Source organism: Chenopodium album, chromosome 25, assembly GCF_948465745.1.
Source record: "Chenopodium album chromosome 25, dcCheAlbu1.1, whole genome shotgun sequence".
NCBI lineage: Eukaryota > Viridiplantae > Streptophyta > Magnoliopsida > Caryophyllales > Amaranthaceae > Chenopodium > Chenopodium album.
The window spans coordinates 2,587,598-2,608,171 of record NC_137858.1 but is presented as its reverse complement, the minus strand read 5'-3'; the positions used below and the strand labels follow the sequence as shown (position 1 = coordinate 2,608,171).

Sequence of the window (20,574 nt, the reverse complement as noted above, 5' to 3'; positions counted from 1 at the left end):
CTATATTGAAATGATACTATCAACATTGTACATGGGTAAACGACAACTATAAGGAGCAATTCAATTGATTGGACAAGCAACAAATATATATACTTGTAGTACATTAGCTTGAAATATATCATCTTCTCAAAAGATTAGAAGCACATACTTATATACATACATGATACATCTATCCAATGGCTGTGAAATCTGTCTAAGCTAAGAACATCCAACAAGTCAAGAGACTACTTTTATTTATAACAACATAAAATTTCAATTTTGATACTCTAATTAAAAAAGATTAAGCAACTTAACATCCTATATTTGAGCAGTAATTCATCAAGGATAGATATACCACCATAACCCTCTGATTCAATCTCAACCGTCCATCATCATCATCATGATCATCTTCCGGTTTCGAGATCCAACGCATCTAAAGCCTCGATATCTTGATCAGAAGGACTGAAATGTATCTTCTTCTGAAACCCTAAACCACACAGGATCATACCACCTCCTTCTCCCTTACTTTTTCCCGCCATTTCTCTCCTCCCATTCAACTCCTTCAGCACATTCGACGCCGAAGCCGTCGACGAGTTCGACGCACTCGACTCACTCTCATCGGAGTAATCAACCGAGTCACCGCCGCACGACTCGCTGCCGGAGCTGAAATCGGAAACGCCACGACGGTGATGATTTCTCCGGCGACGATGATGAGTTTCCCCCATGAAATCACGGTAACCAATCGCCGATACTCCGGCGAGTGAAAACCCTAACTCCGACGACGCATCAATCACCATTGCTCCTACGTTAAGAATCCCATGGAACCTTCCAGAAGAACGTCGGATTTGGACAGCAACGAAAGAAGGAACACCAACAGAGTGAAGAGATACACAATTACTGATGAGAAACCTCACGGAGCCGAGAAGCGCGTCTTTGAGAACACCGACGGCGAAGATATCGACGGTGAAGGAGGAAGTATCGGAGGCGAGAAAATCATCGGAAACCCTAAAAATGAACTTGTCATTCCAAGAAGGGTTTTCGCCGCCGATACGATCGACGCGGGATCGGAGTTTGCGAGAAGGGTCAATGTATGCGACGGCGTAAGTTTGGAGGCGCCGGAGATTGGTGGAAGGGGGTTTGAGATTTTGGGCGGAGATCAGGTTGATCTCAAGAAGATGGGTGGATTGATGGGATGGTGTTGGGGTTAGTGGAGGAAGAGATGCAGGGGAATTCATTTCTTTCAAGAAAGTTGTTGAAATTCAAGGTTTTTGAAGGGTTTTATGGGTGGTGATGAAGGTAGTTGTTGTTGTGGTGGTGGTGGTGATAGTGGCGGCGGCGCCGGGGAGGAGAGAGAGAAGAAATGGCCGCGGAGGAGTGTGGTGAATTCCCAGAAGTGTGGAAAATGAGAGTGATGGCGTATATATACGGTCTGATTTTTTATTTTGTTTTTTTGCATGATTTTTTTTTATTTTTTTGGAAGTTGACAGTTGTCAAACAATGGCATGGCACAGCTGGGTTTTTCTACGCTTTTTTTTAGCTCGTAAAAGCAAAATTAATTTGTATAAATAAATTGTATTGTACGGTTGTACCCTTGCTATGTACAGGTTAGCTAAAATATTCATAATAATTTTGCCTTAAAAAATAAATTAATTCATAATAAATTTAATTTATATGTTTCCATATGTTATTTATTGCAATTATATGTCATTGATTACATATGATATGCAATAATGCAAATGATAATTGTAGAGATATTTTCTTTTTTGGGGTGATTTAGTTGATTTTTTTTTTTTTTTTTTTTTTTTGCAATATATGATTATAATGTTATGTAAGGTAGAATGATGAAATTGTTTCCAAAAATAAATGTAGATTGATTTTTTTTTTTTTTTTTGGTGATTTATAATGTAGATTGATGAAAGTCTATTATTCACAATAAAGATATAGATTTTCTTGTGTCAAAAGAAAAAAAAAAATTATATTTCGTAGTAATAATTCAAATAATGTACTCCGTACTATTGTAACTTGTAAGTATTTTAGGCTGGAATAACAAAAACGAGTTGTACTTTCGTGTTATTTTATTTTGAAAATACATTTAGAAAAAAAAAAAAAATTTAAAACATTTCACACAATTGTAAGTTCTACTTGATTACAATTTACAAACCGGTTAACAGTTTAACACTTTGTAAATAAATCACAGAATCACATTGAAAAACAAGCCCAACTTTACCATTTGTAACAGGAAATTGTTCTTTTATTTGAAACAGTGACAAATATACAACCATTTCAACTTTACCAGAGAAAGTCACTACATATACAGCACTCAAACAAACACTCACAAATTTAACATAACAAGAGTATGTTCAGGATGCAATGCCTAGTGACCTTTCTCTTGGTGAGCCATTAGCAGGTTTCCCACACGAAGAACGGGAGACTCTAACTTTTGGATGTTTTGCTGATTTTACGCTTTTCTTCTTTGCCAGCTTCTTTTCCAAGTCTTTCACCTTCCCATTCAAGCTTGATATGACTTCTTGCTGCTCCTTCCCAGCAGCAAGTAGCTTTTCCAGCATTTCTCTCAGCTTCTCATTCTCTTCTACTATTTTCTTATCAATCTGCTCATCCTTTTTAGCCCCTACAACCGAGCTTTGATCATCCAAGGATTCTCCCATAGTTCCTTCTTCCTCTTTATATTGCTGCACATCAGATTCAGGAAGTTCTGGCTTAACAGTTTCACACTCGTTCCTCTGATCACCAGATAAAAATTCTGATGTATACTCATTGTAGTCAAATGGATCTATGAGTGATGTAGTACTTGAAGAACATTCCACATTGCTTTCTAAGCTCTCCACCCTAAACTCGTCCTCATTTTCTTTATGGGGTGGGATTTCAACACCGCCTTCTACCGGAACACCAGGTTCCACTGCAAAGACCTCCCCTTCACCAGCTGATTCTGGAAGCTTGCTGTCTACCTCCTCCATAACTGGCATTTCAATGTTTGCAGGGATGACATTAGATCCAGTTTCCTGGCCATTTATGGTCTCCTTGCTAGACATTTCGAGGGCCTCGTGATTTTCATGCTCTTTGGCTACAATTCCCTCATTTCCTGCTTCTAGCCCCTCGCCAGGTTGATCCACCTCTTGATCATTGTTCGAGTTTCCTAAAGTCTTAGCCTCAGTTAGTTCCTTGCCATTATTTGGAGAACTGCGCTTGGAAGCGCCTAAATCATGCTCTACCAATGAAATCTCCATTTTGTCGTCTTCCTCGACAACCTCTACTGGCAGTTCAGAGAGAAAATCTGCTTCGTGATCCCAATTCCCAGCAACGCCACTCTGCCTTGCTGTGTCTTCATCGATGTTATCATTAGAGAGCAACTCCTCATTGACCTCTTGAGGCAATAATGGCTGATGTTCCTCCTGATCTTTGATTCCAGAGACCAGATCATTCTGCACTGCTGTCTCCTTAACAGGGCTCATGGTAACTAAAGACTCCTCCTCAACAACTTCTTGAGGTAGTTCAGAAAGCAAATTTGCTTCCTGATCTTTGTTCCCATGTACCATATCATCCTCCATGACTGTGTCTATTACAGGATTTGCATTGACTAACGACTCTTCAGATAATATTGGTGATTGTCCCTGGACAGTATCACTTGCATTCGGCTCCTCTATTATTTCTGAAACCAATCCAGCTGCTAAAACATCCCCATTTCTTCTTGCTGGTGACATCACATTGTCATCTTGAGGTCCTATTTGTGATTCCGATTCCACCACAGATTCTTCTTTAGTGTTACTGTTACTTTGAGAACCGCCCAAAACATCCTGACAAAGAGGAGATTGACTTGAAGATAAGTCATTTGAGTTAATCCCCTCCCTTTCAGATGTGCCATTATCTCTTTGTAAGCTGGAGCCTTCAGAAGATTTTCCAACACTTTCATTAACCTTCTCAAAGCCAGGACACTTTTGGCTCGTTATGTTGTCAAGCTTTTCTTGTAAACTAATCAACTCTTTTGCCACACATTTCCTGACATCTCGTACACTTTCATGCAATCCCTGGAACTTAAAAGAGTAAGCATAACTTACGTGATAAAAATATATATGGTGACTAATTTAAAACATAGACATAACACTTATAGTGAAAGCCGTGCCAAGAAAAAGGAAATGATCTAAAGGAAAAGAAGAAAATAAGCCAATTGTATACCTGTATAGAATCCAGCTTCAGCAGCAGATTCATTATCGTCTCCCCAATAGCTACTTTCTCCTTGTCTTCTATGGAAGAACGAGACTCGAGATCTTTAATAAGGTTTTTGACCCGAATGGCCTCTTCGTGAACTTTGGCAATGTGTTTGAGCTTTTTTATCGGTTCCCATCTTCTAACATTGTATCCACGATATGCAGACTGTATAACAACAGCTGCTTCCATGTCTGACATGACTTTTCTCTTCTGATTGCCTTCTTGCTTAGATCCACCAGCAATTGCTACTTGTGGTCCTTTCGATTGCACCTTATCAACACTACCCTTCTCATCTTCTGGTTTATCAATATCAGCCTGTTGCATTACCATATTTTCTGCACTGGTTACCTCATCTTTCAAATTTTGTGAGCCTTCTTTTGTGTCACCTGCACCATAAGGTGTACTTTTATTCTGGCCAAGTACCTTCTCATCTACATCCTTGACTTTTATCTCTTTATTTGGTTGCTCATTATCTTTCTTTGAGCTGGACTCCTTAAAATTTTGTTGCTTTTTGTCACCGGGAGGACTAGGAGACCTTGAGCTTCCATTGCCATTTTTTTTCTTTGGTGGATCAACCCTCAAGCAAATTGGAGGAAGCTTAGACTTCTTAGTGGACTGCCTGCTGGTACAATTTTTTGCTGAGTCCTGACTTGCTTTGCTCACTGGTGCTCCATCAACCTTATGATCATCATCTTTCTTTGACAACTTGTCAACAGACTCATCCAACTGCTTTACGGGGATGATTCTCACGGTACTCTTTTTTTCAGTCCCCTGAGTTCCAACTTTACTGCCATCATCTCCTGCTTTAGTACTCCCTTTCTCTGCTTCATTATCAATGTGCTCAAGTTTTCTGGGTACATCATTCAAAGCAGGAGACTCTTCAGCAGTGGTTTTCCCTGCAGATCTATCCTCCCAGCCCTTTAAGTAATCCTCCATCTGGCCATTATTTGGAATCCATATGACAGGGTATTGCTTACTTAGATCTTTGTTTTCCACATCACGAGCATTCTTTTCACCCAGATTTCTGCTTTCTTGATCACGACTTTTCATCACATCTCCACCATTCATCAGTTGTTTAATTCTATTCAAGTCCAATGGAAACCATCCATTCCTTGTACTTGGATTTTGTTCAATTGATTGCACATTCTGGTGAGGCTTCCTACCAGATGCAGAGCCTTCAATTTCGTTTGGGCTTCTGTTCTCTTGACCACGACTGTGCATTGAGTCTCCACCATCCATTAGTTGTCTAATGTTGTTTAAGTCCAATGGGAACCATCCATTCCTTATGTTTGGATCCTGTTCTGCAGAACATATATTCTGGCGAGACTTCCTGCTTAGAGAACCTTGATTATCCTGTGCTTCTGTCTCAGTAGGTCCCCATTGCACCTGAGGCTTCTTCGAGTACGGCAATACTTGCTGTCCACTAGCCTCATCTTCCACCAACCTTCTTGGCTGCTCTTTGTTCATCATATATTCAGGTGGAATCCACATGATTGGATATTGAAAGTTTTTTGCACCAGCAGGTAACAATGATTCAGATCCCTTCGTCTCAACATCTGGCTCATGCTCTTCAATCTTGACACTATTCCGTCCTTTCATGTGGCACGGATGATTTGAACATTCACAGCAATGATGTTGATCTCTCAGTACACTCTTGTCATATTCATATTTGGGTAGCTCCATGGAATAATTTGGAGGTGGGGCATAGTACATAGGGTGAAATTGAGGGTAAGGAGGATAGCCACCACAAAAGTGATTGTAAGTGGGTGGTGGTGGTGGAGGGAAATGAGAACAGGGTGGTCTGAAATTGTAATAAGTAGGATGCTGACCATGAGAGCAGCAACTATGGCACTGCATCGGAGCTGGATAACCATAATTGGGAGGCAAAGACTCAGGCACGCAAGAGGAGCTTGGTGGGTCTTCCTTCATTTGAGGAACACCTTCCCAGCTTGGCTGATAATACTGAGTAGAAGGCATTTGATTTGTCTGATAAGGATAAGAATGCAGGCCTCTGTAAACTGGATACATCTTTACTGTTTAAGACGAAGTCTTGCTAGTCTAGTAGATATGCCACTAAAACAGCTGCAACAAGAGCAAGTAAATTGACATGAGGCTTGCAAAACACTTTTAACAGTTAAGATGGGCTAATTATATATCCAAATGCAAAAGTTATACTGAGTAAAAGGAACACCTTAGCAAACTTATACTGATTACTCAGGTATCTAGGCCATGTAACACAGGATAGAATTTCTAACTGAAGGCCCCAAATCTGCCCTCTCATCACAAAAACTACACAATGCATCATGTTCAAGCTGCAACTCTTTCAAATAACAAAGATGTTTGATATGGAAAATGAACTATTCAATGATGCTAATAAGTCATGAAAAAAACCAGACTCAAAAACAGCAGAACTCCAAGCAATGTGACCATGTGATCATGCTACCTATGCATCCAGCAACATAATCTCTATCCTTGATGGAAATGGTAACTAAGAACAAGAGCTAGAAATCACTGAGCTGCTTAAGACATGCTCATCATTATTGCTTCAAAGTATAGGATGTAATATAATACATACAACTATACAATGAGTACTACTCCTCTAAGTACTCCGATCTAGGGGCCGACCCTATAGTTTCACCTCTGCTATAGTTGAATTGTACCCACACTCTTCCCATCACTCAACTAAGAGAAGATCATAAAATTCGACCACAAATCTACAATCTCATATAAGAAGACAACCTCTGATGTAACTCTTGAATTCAGATAGATGGAATACATATTGATGCTAGGTTCTTAACTTTCCCATAACACTAAACTTAACCCACCGGACGAAAACATCCAAGGTACCAACATAAGCATCAACAAACTAATCTTAGATCTTCTACCGGATACGATTAGACATCAATCCACTACTATTGAATCAACCATACACTCCATATTCAGTACCAAATTTAATCAACCCTGTATTTTATGCACAATTATGACAATTAGTAAGGCAATTTTTCTGTTTTCAATGGGACTTTTCTACCTAACCTCCCCATTCAATCAAACCTCAAAACTATGAAGAACCCCAATTGACCACCCAAAATCTATTATGTTCACCAGCAACTCCGTTCTAGAATTTGTTATATACACCCAGGTGTACCGTACATCCGGGTAATTTGCTCATTGATTTTTGCTCATTTATTGAATCATCATATTCAACTACCCTAATTTGCAACATGTCAGAAATGAACCAATTGAGTATTAACTAATTTGCCAGTACAAAATTGAGTAAGGCTATGCACTTATTGTTAAATTAGGCCAAAACATATCATATCAAATTCAGGAATTAATTTGCCTATTTGGTTCACCGAGATTAGAAAATTAGGTAGTTACAAATCAACAACTAACAATCATATGGAAGAAAATGAAATTGTAAAAACAGCAATTCTGATCTAAAATAAAAATGCAGCATTGTAAAATTAAATTTAATCGCCCAAAAACAAAATCGAGAGAAAACTTACAGCTTGTTTAAAAACCTCCAAACGATCTGCAATTCCGAATGACTCAGTTAACAGTGTATAATCGGTCCACAAGCCCAGAAAAATTAGGTTGAAGCTTTGTTACGAGCTCTTTGAATTTTGTGAGTTGCAGAAAAATCTGAAGTTTTTCTTTTTTTCTTTTTGCAGTAATAAGAAATGGATTTTTCGGGAGAGTGTTTAAATAGTGACATGATGGAGTAGAAGAAGGAGCGCGAAAGAGAGATTCAACAGTTAAGGTGATTCCAGATTATTCCCGCAACTTTTGTTTCTGGATTTTTCCTTGTCACATCGCATGTCCTTCTAGAATTATAAACCTAACCCCACCATTTTATTTTGTGACATTTTTTTGAAGCCTTTTTTTTTCTTTAACAATATTTGAAGCTTTTTTTTTTTATTTATTTTTTATTTTATTTTAAAGAATATTTGGAGCATATTTTATGACATCTTATTTTCCCAATTTAGTTTTTTTTTTCTTTTAAAAAAAACATTTTGTATGATTTTCAAAAACCTTTGATTAATTATTAATATAGTTTCATCTTATACTCCATATTAATGATCGTTCAAAAAAAAAAAAAACTCTATATTAATGAAATTTTGATATTAAGAATTGTCACCTTGAAACAAAACTAATGCAGAGTACATATAATTATATAGAAATTTTGATAGTACGGAGTCAATCGGATTATAATTTCAATGAAAATCGTGACAATTTTCAATGGAGTATCATTATTCCCTCAATCTCCCCACGACTGTCTTATAATATTTACCCAATTATCAGGGCATGTTCTGATTAGCTGACTGAACTGAGCTAAACTGAATTGAAATTATTAGAGCTGTACTGAACTGAATTGAATTGAATATTTTATGAGATAAGGAAATTAAGACAAGAACTGAAATGAACTGAAAATAAGTTGAAGAGAACAAACCTTAAATCTATTACAAATATTTGTAGTCAAAAGATATTGAATATACATTAGGTGTTAACCATGGTTAATTCTATGATTTCAGTTCTTAAAATTAAAAAGAAAGATGATACAAATATACTCCATATTTACATGTACAAAGTGCATATTTTGTATACAAATTATTCAATATTAATTTATCGATTTGCACAAGTCAATTTAGCTTGGGGTGCGAATGAATGAATTTAATGGTATACGGTAAAGAGGACTCTAAACAAAGCTGAAATCTTACGGTTTTAGAGTAGAAGGGAAGGTAAAGAAATTCCTACCCCTAAGCACCTCTCACTCTCGGGAAGTCGGGAGGATTTGAACCCCAAACCAAACGGCAAACGTTGATGCATTTTATTGTTGTCTTTGGACAAAACTCAAGTTCTACAAATTTGTACGTGAAATTGTGAAAGTATACATTTTTTTTTTGTGTTTTATCCGATTCACACTTTGGGCTAATCCGAATTCGGGATCGGTTTTGGGTGGTTAGGTTCAAATCCCATCCCAATTGTTATTGCGGGGATCGAACACAGGTTCTCCCTACTGAGTGTATTCCGAATCACCATTAAACCAACATTCAATTGGTAAAGTATAAATTTTTGGGCGTACAAGTTTTATAAAAAAGGGTCGCCGTTGTCGCATCACCGCCACCTCCGCCAGTTTTACCCCAAAATTATCCACCGTGCCACTTCTCTCTCTTTTTTTTTCTCTCTGCCCCTCCTTTCGTTATCTAGGGTTTAGGGTTTATCGCCGGCGAAAATCATGGGAAAAGCTAAAAAAGCCCCCAAATTTGCCGTCAGGAAGAAGCTCCTCACTTCCAAAACCCTCAAACAGTATTAATTCTCTCTTTTCCTCTCTATTTCTTTCTTCAGATTAATTTATAGGTACTAATTCTTTAATTGTCTATTGGTTTGTGTCATTCAAATTCAGGCACAAGCAAGAAGTATTAAACCCTAAAAAGAAAGACCTTGAATCCGCTAATCTTCCTAGAAATGTGTAAGCTTTCTAATTTCTTCAATTTAGTTAGTATTAAGTAGTTTTAATTATTGGGTGTTAACGAATTTGATTCAATTTGTTGTTTTTGTGGGTGATTTTCAGGCCTAATGTGTCATCTGCCCTGTTTTTCAAGTATAATACTGCATTGGGACCGCCTTATCGGGTTATAGTTGATACCAATTTCATCAATTTCTCTATCCAGAACAAAGTGAGAACCTCAATTTATGGTTTTATTAGTTTTACCTATATTATTCAGCTGGAATTTTGCTCTGTTCTTGGTTTTTTTTTGCAGAAATATGCTTGTTAGTAATCAGGCTTTGTAAATTTGTGTTAGTTTTGTATGATGATTTTGTTGTTTCATGTTTGGGCAGTTGGATTTGGAGAAAGCAATGATGGACTGCTTATATGCTAAATGTGAGTGATTACTGTCTTTTTTTTTTTAATTTTTTTTTATATACAGTTTAGACATCGTGTGTTATACCTTCTGTTGTATTTATCTTGATTATTGCATTATGCTATTATTTTAAAGAAATTCAATCCTTCTTTTATCAAAGGTACGCCTTGCATTACGGATTGTGTTATGGCCGAACTTGAGAAGCTGGGTCAAAAGTATCGTGTAGCTTTGAGGTACATTTTACATATTTTTCATCTTACTATATAAGTGAAACACCTATTAATATCTTGGGATATGGCTTTTGATATTCCTTTGTTTTGGAAACATATATACTACTCCCTAGAGTCCTAGCTGTGTTTTCTCATGAATTTATTTCATCTTTGATTAGCAATTTGGTCATGAAACAAGGATACTATCATTTCCCTTTATATTAGCAATTGAATTTGGTTCATCTTTGACATCAATTTGGTCGTTCATTTTGTGTCATTTCACTCATCGTGTCCTTGGGACTTAAGTTGTCTCCATGTTGATGTGAGGCCCTCACCAGTTTATATCTATCTTTACATGCAGGATTGCCAAGGATCCTCGGTTTGACAGACTCCCATGTATTCACAAGGGAACATATGCTGATGACTGCATTGTTGACAGGGTCACTCAGGTTTTTTTGCACTTTGCAGTATGATGAAATAACTGCCCTTTATCTGTACCATATAAAAAAGAAAGATATAATTGTGACAATTGTGAACTGAAAAATTCGTCGAAGATCTGATATCCCCTTCATAGAGTTTCATTTACATACATTAGCTATAGTTTTTTGTATGAGATTGGGAAAGTGGGAATAAGATTATATCATGAGGCTAATGGCATCCCTCCTTCCTGTTAGTTTTTTTCTCCTACATGTGACAAGGATACTTTAAAAGAATTTACTGCATCTAAAAGAAATAGAAGTGCTTGGTTATCCTTAGATTCATTACATTGTGATGAATATGATAACTGTACTTAAATGAAGCATTTACTCAGCCACGTATATAGAATTTCTGAAAAATTAAATGAGTTCTGTTATCATTGTTATATGTTTGAACACATTTCTAATTTTCTACTAACTTTAAAGTTCAAGACTTCAATTGGTGGTCTTCTTGTTGGGAATTTAGTTTATACAAAGCTTAGTTCACCCCTGCAATAATACTTTGTTTGAATTAAAGAAAATGGAGGGAAAGCGAGGGTAACAAGTTCCCTTGTTTTGATAAGGGGTTGGGGGAAAGAAAAGGAGAAGGATCCTTTTTTCCTCCCTCTTTAATAAACATCCTTCCAAAATTGGATTCCCTCTTTTCTCTCCTCTTCCTCCTCTTACAGTAGTCTTACCCTTTCCCTCTTTTCCCATCTATTTTGTTATCCAAACAAAGTGTAAATGCTGGGGAAAGACAGAGCTTATATACCAAATTCATTGCCCATTTTGAATTCTCTGTATTTAAAAGCGTCATTCCTGTCTTTTTTTGTACACTGTGCATTTGTGCCAGTTGTTTTGCCTTAATATTTATGATTTACTTTGTTGCAAACAGCATAAATGCTACATTGTTGCTACCTGTGATCGTGATTTGAAGCGTCGGATTAGAAAGGTGATTCCCTTTTTTTCATATAGCAGTATTAAAATTTTTATTGTTATGGTCGAGATGAATTTTGAAGCTTAAAACATGTTTATTGATTATCTTGTTGCCTTGAACCCTGAAAATAACTGGGTAATCAGATACCTGGTGTGCCTATTATGTACATCACCAGCCACAAGTATTCAATTGAGCGGTTACCCGAAGCTACAATTGGAGGAGGTAGGCTGTTCTCGTTCTCGGTTTCTTCTGAAATTAAAAATGAAATTTGTTGTTCTTCATATCTAATGTGCTCATCTATTCTCTCATGCAGCGCCAAGATTTTAGTGCTTTTGGGATGCTGTCGTTGGAAATACATCTCTTCTATGCTAGGTTTTACTGATACTCTAGATGACTACTGATATGTATGCCCAGTGGACTTGCCCGGAAGATGAAGAATACGCAAATTTTGATTGAGGTCATAGGAAGATGTGTATTGTATCCAGTTTGGGGGCATCAGGGTTCTTAGAGTATAATCTGTAATGAGTTTTAACTTCACAGTGATCTGGAATTTATTTTTGGTGTAGTAAACAGACTCAAATCAACACAATCTTTAAACTGGGTTTCGTGTGAAATGCAAGTTTCATGGTGATCATTATTACTCCGTATTCTTTGTTGCTCTGTATCGTATTTTATAAAAATAGCTTAGTTAATTTTGACTTATTACAGTCTTCAAGGTGTAAGTTTGAGTGTTAAATATGCTGAAAAATTCATGAAACCAATCCAATAGTATCACACTTGATAATGTGTTTTTGGGCTATATTATAAATTCAAGGTTGCTGTAATTTGGAATATGGGTATCTTTTGTACTCTGTATCTGATAATGTCATAAATGCGTTGCCAATAAATCTGTACTGGATGTGGATAATGTCATAAATGCTCCACAATACCCTTCGGGTGTCCAATTGGGTCGGAGGAATCATCCAAACAACATAAAATGATTATATATGGTTTCAAACGGCATTATATGACTCCGAGATGTATCCATTATGGTCTAAAGTCTTTTCGCCACCGAGTCCCGAAACCTCAAAATGTGTGGATTATAACCTTCAATTTTGTAATTTTTTTGACCTTTTTTTCGCTCGGAAATAAAAATTAACGAGATTTTTACCAGTTCGCAACATGCACCGATTTCGTAAACTCAAGCCTAACACGGACATTTATGACAACATATAATACCCTCCGGGAGTCCAATTGGATCGGTAGACCATCCAATATGTCCTGAAACGGTCATTTTACCCATTCGCAACTTGCACCGATTTCGTAAACTCACCCTAACACGGGCGTTTATGACAACATATAATGATCGAGAAAATACTCGTTAATAAGCCTTATTGACGAAACATGTTAATAAAGGGGTGGCGACGTCATTTTGGTGAGTAAAGTAAGGGTCTTTTGGTATTTTACTTGTCCACGAGCGTTAACCCTGATAACGATCGTTAGCCCCCCATTCTCGTATCCCGTACTGGAGACCTCCGTTTTTACCCCCCGTTTTCCCTTTTATGCAGACCTCCGTTTTAACCTTCAGCGTTTCCCCTTTAGCAATGTTCTCCGTTCCTCCGTTCAATTGAGTGCTCTGTAAATGAAATTCTCTCAATTCTTCAAGGTTTTAACCGGCGTATTCTTTGATTTCGTTAATTAGTCCTCCAATTCTTCATCCAATTCCATAATTAACTCAATTGGCGAATTACGACGTTAGGGTAAGGGTATTTCTCTGATTTGGTTTCAACATTCTTCATCCAATTCCATAATTAACTCAATTTCGCCGCAAACAATTCGATTCCGGGAGGGAAAATGTGGTTGCTTTTCCCACTAGTACGACCTGTTTCAACCGCAGTCGTTAAGTAAATCTCACAATCGCAGCGTCTTTTGCCGGAATATTGGCGACAGGGGGGCACTGTACTTGATTTAGCTAGGGTTTCAAGTCGCATATATAGGTATGTTTACTTCAAAACGTCTCTTTTGAATCGGGTTTAATGTTGCTGTTGTTTCTCGAATTGTTACAGTTTCGTAATTGAGATTTTTTGTAAGTAATAGGTGTAATCAATCTCATATATAATTGTTAAATCTAAACAGAAATGGAAGTTTTCGGGGTTGAATGTAAATTGGTGGAACCCGTTGAAAATAATTGGCATGTGGTTGTTGATTCAATTGTTATCATATATTACAGTTTATCAATTCAATTGTTATGATATATTACAGTTTATTGATTCAATTGATCTAACAGTTTACTGATTGCACTAAAATATGATTAATGCTTGCCTACATACATATGATTTGCCTAAGATAGTTTAAATGATATGATTAATGTTTGATTTTTCCTATGATACGATTAATTTTTGATTTTGCCTATGATATGATTAATGTTTGATTTTGTCTATGATATGATTAATGTTTGATGTTGTCTATGATGTGATTAATGTTTGATTTTGCATATGATATGATTAATGTTTGATTTGCATATGATTTGCCTATGGTTTGAAGTTATCACCAGGATATGATTAATGTTTGATTTGCATATGATTTGCCTATGGTTTGAAGTTATCACCAGGATATGATTAATGTTTGATTTGCATATGATTTGCCTATGGTTTGAAGTTATCACCTGATTGTTATCACGTTATTAGGTTTAAGTTTATTGATGAATAATTTCCATTTGTAAATACAATAGCAGTTCTGTATGGATTCAACTGGGAGTTTGAAGAAGCGCAAAACATCCAGTGATCAAATTTGTATTAAGGTACATGTTATTCCTTCACAGTTAGGGGTTATGTTATTTTTGCACATTTAAGGCCATTCACTATGTGCTGTTGTTGGGTCAGAATGGAATTGTACCTGAAATGAAGAAGCTATCTCCGGAACTATTCACGGTAATGTAATATCATGTTAGGAATTTCAATCTGGTTATTTTCCATCTTCTTGTATTCATTAATTCTTATATGAACATGTAGGATGACTATTTAAGTGTTGGTGGTGAAGTTAAAAGGAAAGGAAAAGTGCTGTTAGAACATTTCAAAGCTAGATGCAGGGTAAGTTCTTGTATGTCCAAATTGGCCTATTTGGTTAAATGTGATTTTTTATTGACCCTTAGGGTTTTTAATTTTACAGCCCCCTAATACGAGTTGTCGTATAGAGTCTTTTGGTAGAATATGCCAAACATTTGATGACCGACGAAAGCGTTGGGTTGGTGAAATGGGGTTTGATGGTTTGTTAAAGATTGGAGGTGACATGAATCTCCCAAGACAATTGGCTTATTGGTTGATGACTCGTATTGACCCCTTGAACTGTACTCTTAAAAGCCATGATGGAAGATTGTTTAGGCTTTCTCAAAATCAGGTACATTGGGTACTTGGTATTCCGAATGGGGGTATGCCTGTTCCGACATACCAATCATTAAACAATGAAATGTTGAGCCGAGTAAACTTGATTATGGAGAGATATGGTAAATCATGGTACACTACGTCAACCAAAACTGGTCGTCAATACATCTTTGAGGGTATTCCGGTGACTAGGAACTTGATTGCGAGACTGGAGGGACAGTGGCAGGAGGAGGAGGTGGAAGAGTTCAAGATGCTGTTCTTGTTGTTGTCCCTAGAGATGTTGTTATGCCCTACTCAGTCCTCAAGACTGGCAGCAGATCTTGTGCCTGCATTAACGTGTGCCGTGAATGCCGCTGAATTTGACTGGTGCAGCCTCGTGTTGAAAAAGCTCATGGATAGTGTAGCTATGTTTGCACGCCGGTTTTACTCAACGGGCTCTGCGAGTGGCTGTGGCGGTTGTCTCATATTTATTGTGGTATGCCCTTATTTGTTGACATTTGTTAGTTGTATTTGTGTCCAGGTATTTGTGCTAAAATATGTTATGACACTTGTCAGGTATTGTATTTGGATCGGCTGAATAGATTTCCTGTGCAGTGGGGTTATTTCCCAAGGGTGGAAGTTTGGAACGTGGCAGAGATACGTAGGACTGTTAGAGAAGATCGCCTCCCAAACAGGGGTGACTTTGGACAAATTGGGGTAAGCATTTACAGAATTGCCTTATTAATTTTCATGGCTTTCGCGTGTTTACATTATATCAAATTTTATTTGGTGTTTTAGACAGTGGATGTTGCATACGGTGAGACGCATCCATGTGAAGCAAGGGATAGTAATGGGCCTGATGGGAAATCAAAGGTAATGTGGTCAAAAGATGGCAGTTTGTTTTAATGTGTTATGGTATATGCATTGATCTCATACATCTACATCCTCGTACAGGTTCTTAGGAGTGTATGTTATAGGATCAAGGGTAGCAAGGATTCTCGAAGCCGTTTTGCCACCAACATTGTTAAGAGGGTTCATTCGATGTGTCAAACAGTTGATATGAGTTCCCATGACTTAAATAAACTACCCGAAGATGCTATCTGAGTATCTGAAATAATTGCCTTAATGGGCTTTCATTCCTTCTGTTATCACAATAAGGGTACACTATTGTTCTCAATTATTTGCCTTCAACATGAAGTTGTTATTTTAATTTGTACAATGAAAATCAAAGTTGTTATTGATGATAGATGTGTGATGATAGATGTTCTCAGTTTTGTTATCGTGTAGATGATAGTGTGATGATAGATGTGCTAAGCACAACAAAGGAAATGAAAGATGATGGGCCTCCTGGAAAGATTTGTTCCAAACTCCTGGAAAGATTTGTTCCAAACTCCTGGAAAGAGGCCTCATTGATGGGACCTCCAGCATAACTACGATATTGGGCCTCAGCATAACTACGATATTGGGCCTCAAACCAAGTACTAAGTCCACATGTTAACGACGAACAACTCATTCTCATTCTCATTTCAAAGTCTTATCTCATCCAATTCTTAGTTGCCTACACACTAACTTCATGTTTATTTCATAGGTTATAACTTTTCAAATCAAATGCGATGAGAGAACGAAATTAAGCTTCAAGTTCCAACAACATACCGCTAGCCTTATCACAAAGTCACCACATACTAGAAAAACATGTAGTTCCATTAACATACCAAAACTTCAAGTTTTACTGATGAAACCAAAAATAACTACCAAAGGATGATATCATAGCATAACATCATACCATCATCAACACATTAACATTCCAAAGTTCAAGTTCACAAAATGAAATGACACTAACTTAAGCTACAGCAAAAGGTGTGCCTTTTGATTGGCCATTCCGAACTACTTAACTAATTAGTCCCACAATATATTACAAACAAAAGTGTGGTGCTATTAGATTAGAGGTAGACAATACTAATAAAACCACTAATAAAGCAGCTCCAAATCCCAACTCATTCACGGTTGTTCACTCCATCAAGTTAGGGCCAACGACCACTTTGTCACCGTTCAGAATCCCAGCTTCCCTTATGGTGTCAAGACTTGTCAGCACATTATCCTCATGCATGAAGATCAAATTAGCTGGATCAACATCAAACTTCTCACCCCATATGTGAAACAGACGGCACAGCGGAGTGTCTAGCTTGGCCTGAACTCTGAGCTTACACTTCCTCCTATGTCCAGTGTTCTTGACATAGAACCTCTTGATCCTTGTGTATGTGTTTACAACTCCGGGCTGGATTTACAATCACATAACACACAATTAGTTAACATGTCCAATTATCAATTCCATTAGTACCAAATTACCGTAATGAGCATCTACATGAATACCATTGGGCCCCAATCCAATTTCAGTGGGCCCAAAGCTAGACCAACAGTTTTGTTTAATTATGATCTCGGTCCATTTACATTAATTTACATAATATCAAATTAGCAATTCCATTAGTACCAAATTACCGTAATGAGCATCTACATGAATACCATTGGGCCCCAATCCAATTTCAGTGGGCCCAAAGCTAGACCTCGGTCCATTTAAATTAATTTACATAATATCAAATTATCAATTCCATTAGTACCAAATTACCGTAATGAGCATCTACATGAATACTATTGGGCCCCAATCCAATTTTAGTGGGCCGAAAGCTAGACCAACAGTTTTATTTAATTATGATTATTATGATCTCGGTCCATTTAAATTAATTTACATAATATCAAATTAGCCTTAGATATGAGATACATGTTACATTTAATTTACATAACCATATTACATCATATTAGCATAATAACTATAATTAAATTAGGAGTATAATGTAATTGTTTTATTACATACTCTCTCCCATTTAATTTCCAAATTGAAACATTACACATGAGATACACGTTACATTTATTTTACATAACCATATTATATCAAATTAGCATAATTAACTATAGTTAAGTTAGGAGTATAGTGTAATTGTGCTCTTAATTTAGGAAATAAACAAGGTGATTAGTTAACACCGTGCATTACATGTTTATTTCATTCATGCAATAAAACACACAAAAAATAAATATTACGTGTTCGATAAATTTTAAAAAAAACCAATAACTTAAGAATTAAAGAGTAAAAGATTTCGACTTTACCAGTCCATCCACAAAAAGAACATCACCACTGTCAATCCCCATGGCCTCTGGGTAAGCAGTGCTTGGAATGAATGTACTCCCATAAAAAACCTTGATCTGACTGTGGTGGACATCGATCTGAGATGCATAGTCCCTGTAGATTCGCTCGAACGTCTCATCTGTGCGTATCTTGTACGGGACACCAACATCTCCAGCAGTGCGACTCCTTAGCACTATAGAGTACTCAAACGCCCTACTATCAGCAGTAGGTAAAACCTCGTTTAGATCCACGTTCGGTGTTTCATCACCCTCAACCGCATCAGCACCCTGCGCAGACATTACATCAGACGCAGTAGGTATTTTGGGCTCAACTGAAGGATGGTGCACCCTTTTGACTGCAGCAGTCTTGTCTGCCTTGATAGGAGTCTTAAGTGGCCATTGGAGGCGGAACTTAGGATGACTACCTGGTCCAGTAGCATACTGACCAAATAGGTTGGAAATGTAGTCATTACATTCACTCTTTTTGATGAAAATGGGTTGTTTGGCCTTTCCCTTTGGTTGTGGGATACCGGGACGACGACGTCTGACAACACCCCGGGAGGACTCAGGTATGTCAACAGCAGGTGATTTCTCTCGTTTGACAGAGGAACGCTCAACAGAAAAAATGGGTATGGTGGGCATGGTTTTTGATATCTCAAGTGTGCGTTGCTAGGGTTTTCAGGGATTAAGAATGCTTTATGCTATGTCATCTATCACCTTTATATAGTGCATGTCAACTTAAAAAATGAAGGCAGGGTATATTCTCACATGTGACATGGCAACCCACATTAAGAACGGCTATATATTTGCTTACATTGTTCTAAGATGTACAACACGCTCCCTATACATTATACGGTACAACTTCGATCACACGTATATGTAATTTTTTCGTCGATTTGTATTGTTAATGAGTTTAATCTATAATTTATAGTAAAAAGGTTGCATAATTGCATAAATATTTATAGTCAAGTGTTCATTATTCATGTCATTATTCATGTCATCCTTTACTAGGATTACAATATCAAGTGTATAATGTTCTTCAAAAGGGCCTTTGAGATGTCACATGTTCATTATTCATGTCATCCGTTATTAGGAATACGATAACAAGTGGTTAACTGTTCAATACTAGTGTACATTATTAGGATTGCGATATTAAAAGCTCATTATTCATGTAAATCCTCTATTCAATTCAAGACATCATATAATACGTAGAAGTATATGATTTAAAACGAGGTTTTAAAGTTCTAATTTAAATTCAATTAAGAATAATGTTCATTAAAGCAATTAAGAATAATTTAAGTTCTAATTTAAATGTAATTAAGAATAATGTTTATTAGAGCAATTAAGAATAATTTAAGTATTTGTTTTAAATTCAATTAAGATTAATGTTTATTAGAGCAATTAAGAATAATGTAAGAATTTGTTTTAAATACAATTAAGAATACTGTTCATTGGAGCAAATTAATATTTTGTTATGATATTAAGATATTAATGACACAAAAGGCTGTCAAGGTCTTTAGAACCATATTACCGTTTTCAAACATGTGTACTTTTTTTCTGATAAATACAGTGTTTCCTTTATAAAGGAAATTGTATGTCGTTCAATTTAGACTGCAGGGGGCGTGATTTCTACTGCACAAATACACCCGTTTTCTAGCTCCTTGAATTACGGATAAACCAACGAAATGGTAGCACTTGCTCCTTTCTGTTGACCATTGTCCACTTACCCCAATTAGATACTGCACCCCTCCTTTTTTTGTGAATGAATGAACCTTCTTGGGGGTTTCGTCCTAGTACTTTTTGATGAAAGATGAAAATTACCTTTGATTTGATTAGTTAACATATCACTTTCTTTATTTGAGGGGATTTAGTTACTGTAAAAATTTTATATAAGTTTCTTTAACAAAGGAGTTGTTCTTTAACAATTTTATATCTCTCACCTTACTCACTCGTGGCTTTTTGTTGAGGCTATAATAAAAATCATTTGCGCCACATCGGTAATCATTAGAGTGACTAGTTAGTAGGCTAAGACCGGAGGATTTTATATCTAAATATTATGATAATAGAAATAATTAACCCTTTAACTACTTTTTTTTTTTAATTAGAGTGGATAGTTCCAAGTTAATTCTCATTAAGTTACAATATTAATTTTCGGTAGGTCGTACATATTTTTTAATTAATGATGGTAAAATGACCGACTCACATTTGGGCTTATTGATTGATACAAACATCATATACAAATATCAGGACAATCTTAAACGTTTTCGTTTGAAATTTACATAAGAATAAGTGATTATGAACTTGCAAATTACAATCATATCACATAGCCAGCTGTTTCTTGTTTGAATAAGAATCCGCTTGACACATAAGTACTGGTTTGGATTTACTGCA

The 20,574-nt window shown here is 36.7% G+C and overlaps 4 protein-coding genes across 4 annotated transcripts; 1 reads left to right on the top strand and 3 right to left on the bottom strand.

Moving 5' to 3' along the window:
* Positions 1 to 383: 383 nt before the first annotated feature.
* Positions 384 to 1,214, bottom strand: LOC145613005 (BON1-associated protein 2-like). Its single transcript, XM_081668084.1, has one exon. The coding sequence runs from the start codon at positions 1,212 to 1,214 to the stop codon at positions 384 to 386; it is 831 nt and encodes a 276-aa protein (XP_081524210.1).
* A 992-nt stretch (positions 1,215 to 2,206) lies between these two features.
* LOC145614416 (uncharacterized) lies at positions 2,207 to 8,120 on the bottom strand. The gene is made up of 3 exons (XM_081669471.1): positions 7,710 to 8,120; positions 4,171 to 6,285; positions 2,207 to 4,022 (listed from the first exon to the last, which is right to left on the bottom strand). Exons 2-3 carry the CDS (start codon positions 6,229 to 6,231, stop codon positions 2,340 to 2,342), a joined length of 3,744 nt encoding a protein of 1,247 aa, XP_081525597.1. The 5' UTR covers positions 6,232 to 6,285; positions 7,710 to 8,120; the 3' UTR covers positions 2,207 to 2,339.
* A 1,217-nt stretch (positions 8,121 to 9,337) lies between these two features.
* Positions 9,338 to 12,315, top strand: LOC145614638 (uncharacterized). The gene is made up of 9 exons (XM_081669700.1): positions 9,338 to 9,510; positions 9,608 to 9,673; positions 9,776 to 9,881; positions 10,045 to 10,087; positions 10,228 to 10,300; positions 10,638 to 10,725; positions 11,627 to 11,683; positions 11,812 to 11,890; positions 11,982 to 12,315. Exons 1-9 carry the CDS (start codon positions 9,440 to 9,442, stop codon positions 11,993 to 11,995), a joined length of 597 nt encoding a protein of 198 aa, XP_081525826.1. The 5' UTR covers positions 9,338 to 9,439; the 3' UTR covers positions 11,996 to 12,315.
* A 4,692-nt stretch (positions 12,316 to 17,007) lies between these two features.
* On the bottom strand, positions 17,008 to 18,858 carry LOC145615534 (uncharacterized). Its single transcript, XM_081670608.1, has 2 exons — positions 18,166 to 18,858; positions 17,008 to 17,281 (listed from the first exon to the last, which is right to left on the bottom strand). Exons 1-2 carry the CDS (start codon positions 18,823 to 18,825, stop codon positions 17,015 to 17,017), a joined length of 927 nt encoding a protein of 308 aa, XP_081526734.1. The 5' UTR covers positions 18,826 to 18,858; the 3' UTR covers positions 17,008 to 17,014.
* Between the last annotated feature and the right edge of the window lie 1,716 nt (positions 18,859 to 20,574).